This window comes from Hipposideros armiger, unplaced genomic scaffold (genome assembly GCF_001890085.2).
Source record: "Hipposideros armiger isolate ML-2016 unplaced genomic scaffold, ASM189008v1 scaffold_523, whole genome shotgun sequence".
NCBI lineage: Eukaryota > Metazoa > Chordata > Mammalia > Chiroptera > Hipposideridae > Hipposideros > Hipposideros armiger.
The window spans coordinates 234639-237050 of record NW_017731873.1 but is presented as its reverse complement, the minus strand read 5'-3'; the positions used below and the strand labels follow the sequence as shown (position 1 = coordinate 237050).

Genomic DNA, 2412 nt, shown 5'->3' with positions numbered 1-2412 from the left:
TTGGTGTGGTTAAGACTTAAATTTATCATGCTTGAAGGCTAGAATGCAGAAGGTTTAATGCTCTAATCACCTCAGTCTTCTAATACTTTATATGAATGCCAACACTTAGAATCCAAAGACCACCATAGAAATTCTGAGTTATTCCAGTTCCTTGTATATAAAACCACACCTGAGCAACAGCAGCAGCCTATCTTCAAATCTAGAGTGATAGGCACATCTCTCTCCAACACTAAATGATTTTAAATATTTGACCCTCTTCCCACCAATAAGAGGAATTGAACACTCTATATTTGAAATGTTAAGGTCAGTTTATTAAGTTCAATGATGAAAGGTATCAGAAGAATATTCTCCTGAAAATTATTTTTTCTTAGAAAAAAAGAAAGGAACATCAACACCCTCTCAGCATAGCCACAGATGCTGTGGCAGTGATGCCTCTCTGCAGGCAGGACAGTCCATTAGTCGGTCAAGTCGCTCTCGGGGTCAGCAGGACTGTAGTCGGGATCATCCTCATCATCCTCTAGCTCCAAGTCATCCATTTCCTGGAACAACGACTCATCTACCTCCACACTGTTTCCAGCTGCAAAAGACAAGATTTCACCTTCAGTCCTACAGTAAGGAATCAAAGATACAACTACTGGCAGCACCAAACAGAAACTTCTACCTGTGCCTGGGAGGTGCAAGTGATGAAACCCTGAACTACTACTGCAAATGACACCAACAATGGCCTGTATTGGTCAGCAGAGACTCACGCATTTTAAGAACAACTTCATAGTCTAAAAAATCCAGTTATTAGAAAGCCTTGTAGAATGAATTATTTATAATGTGGCATGTGATAAGTTGAAGACAAAGATGATATGTCCTGGTTATACAAAGTTGATTATCACTGACCATGGCCCCATACCAAAATACAATAGTGGCAGATATGTACATCATTAAAGCTCAACTATACTTGTTATTTAATTGATAGATTTAACTTGATCTTCACTGTCTTCCAGTTCCCCTCGTAACCAATGGTATGCCTTTCCAAGATTCCAAGTTATCTAAGCACTATAGGAAGCAACACCCAGGCTTTGCATTAAACATCTTCACTCTTCCTTCAGTTTGTCTGAAGTGCATAAAGGTATGGTATTACAGTGCTCTTAATTTCACCCAAAATTGTTCATCTTCCTCCCCCCTCAGACTCTAGCCCACTGACATTCAATTCAATGAAAATGAGTCTTGCTTCATATGTATGAGCAGTTCAGTAATAAAATACAATTTGCCAAGTCCAGGCCAAAAAATGACTGAGTGTCTGAGATAGCGAAGCCTTCACAGAGCAGATGACCTCTGAAATATCTTCATGATAAATTTGAATCCACCAAGAAGCAAGGCGGACAGAATGAAGCAAGCCTGGATAGAAGCCTGGGCAAAGGCAGAGAGAAAAGCTTAAGACAATGAGCACTTCTAAATGGAACAGAAGATTCTTGAGGAAAAATACCTGGAGATAACAAAGACTAGACTGAAGAACTGTGTAGGTCAACCTTGTCCTCGAAGCAGCAGAGAACCATCAACGGATTTTAAGGAGAGAAATGTCATGATTAAATCAGGGTTTAGAAACACTACCACAGAGGTGGTGACTGTAAAGTAGGTTAGGTCACTAGAAGGAGGAAGAGACTGATGCAGGGAGACAATTTAAGAAGCTACCACAAAAGTCCAGGTGAAAAATGATAAATCTTCAAATCAGGAAGAAAGAGTTGAGAAGACATTTCAGTGGCAGAATCAACAGACAGCCTTTGGTAAGTTATTGGCTTTGAGGAGATATCTGATGCACTACAGAGGGCAAGAAGAATGACTGAAGATAGTAAAAGTTCTAAAGTGCAAGAGAGAGTGAAACAAAGGTTTTTGGATCTAGAATTTCTCAACAAAATAGGAGATCACAGGAGCCTAAAGTGAGAAGCGGGTAGATGAGGACATCCTTGCTGGCTTTTGTTTTTTTGAGACTATAAAAATCTTGGTGCCGGAATAGAATAAGATGCACATAAAAAATGTGGACTGTCAGTAAGGGCACAGCTAAGGTTAAGAAGCATGATCTAACAGTGGGCCACATCAACACTGCCTCTTAGCCTTCTCCAGCAGATGGTCCTGGAACAAGGCTGAAAGTACAAACGCTAGAGGATCCCCAGCTGGCAACACGGGCATGACAGAAGACTAACAAACGAAGTGCAGAATTCTGTGAGTATGTAGGGTGCTATCGGAGGTGTGACAGTATGAAGCACAGTTTAAGAAACAGACTACAGGGCCGGCCAAGTGGCGCAATGGTTGGGAACTGGCTTGGGGCGCCAGAGGGCCCCGGTTTGGATCCCACATATGAGGGCCAGTGACACTGCCCTCTACAGCTAAGATGCTGAACAACAGCTCAACCTGGAGCTGGGC

General features: G+C 41.7%; 1 protein-coding gene across 3 annotated transcripts in view; it reads right to left on the bottom strand.

The window, feature by feature from the left end:
• Positions 1-287: 287 nt before the first annotated feature.
• The window catches only part of RWDD1 (RWD domain containing 1), a 28539-nt gene continuing 26414 nt past the window's right edge, over positions 288-2412 (bottom strand). For 2 of the 3 annotated variants that reach the window (XM_019668294.1, XM_019668295.1), the window contains one exon: positions 290-577. In XM_019668294.1, coding sequence (XP_019523839.1) covers positions 456-577 — 122 coding nt within the window. In that variant the 3' untranslated portion in view covers positions 290-455. Of the gene's footprint in view, positions 578-2412 lie in introns of all 3 variants that reach the window. The other variant, XM_019668293.1, reaches the window with a different exon arrangement.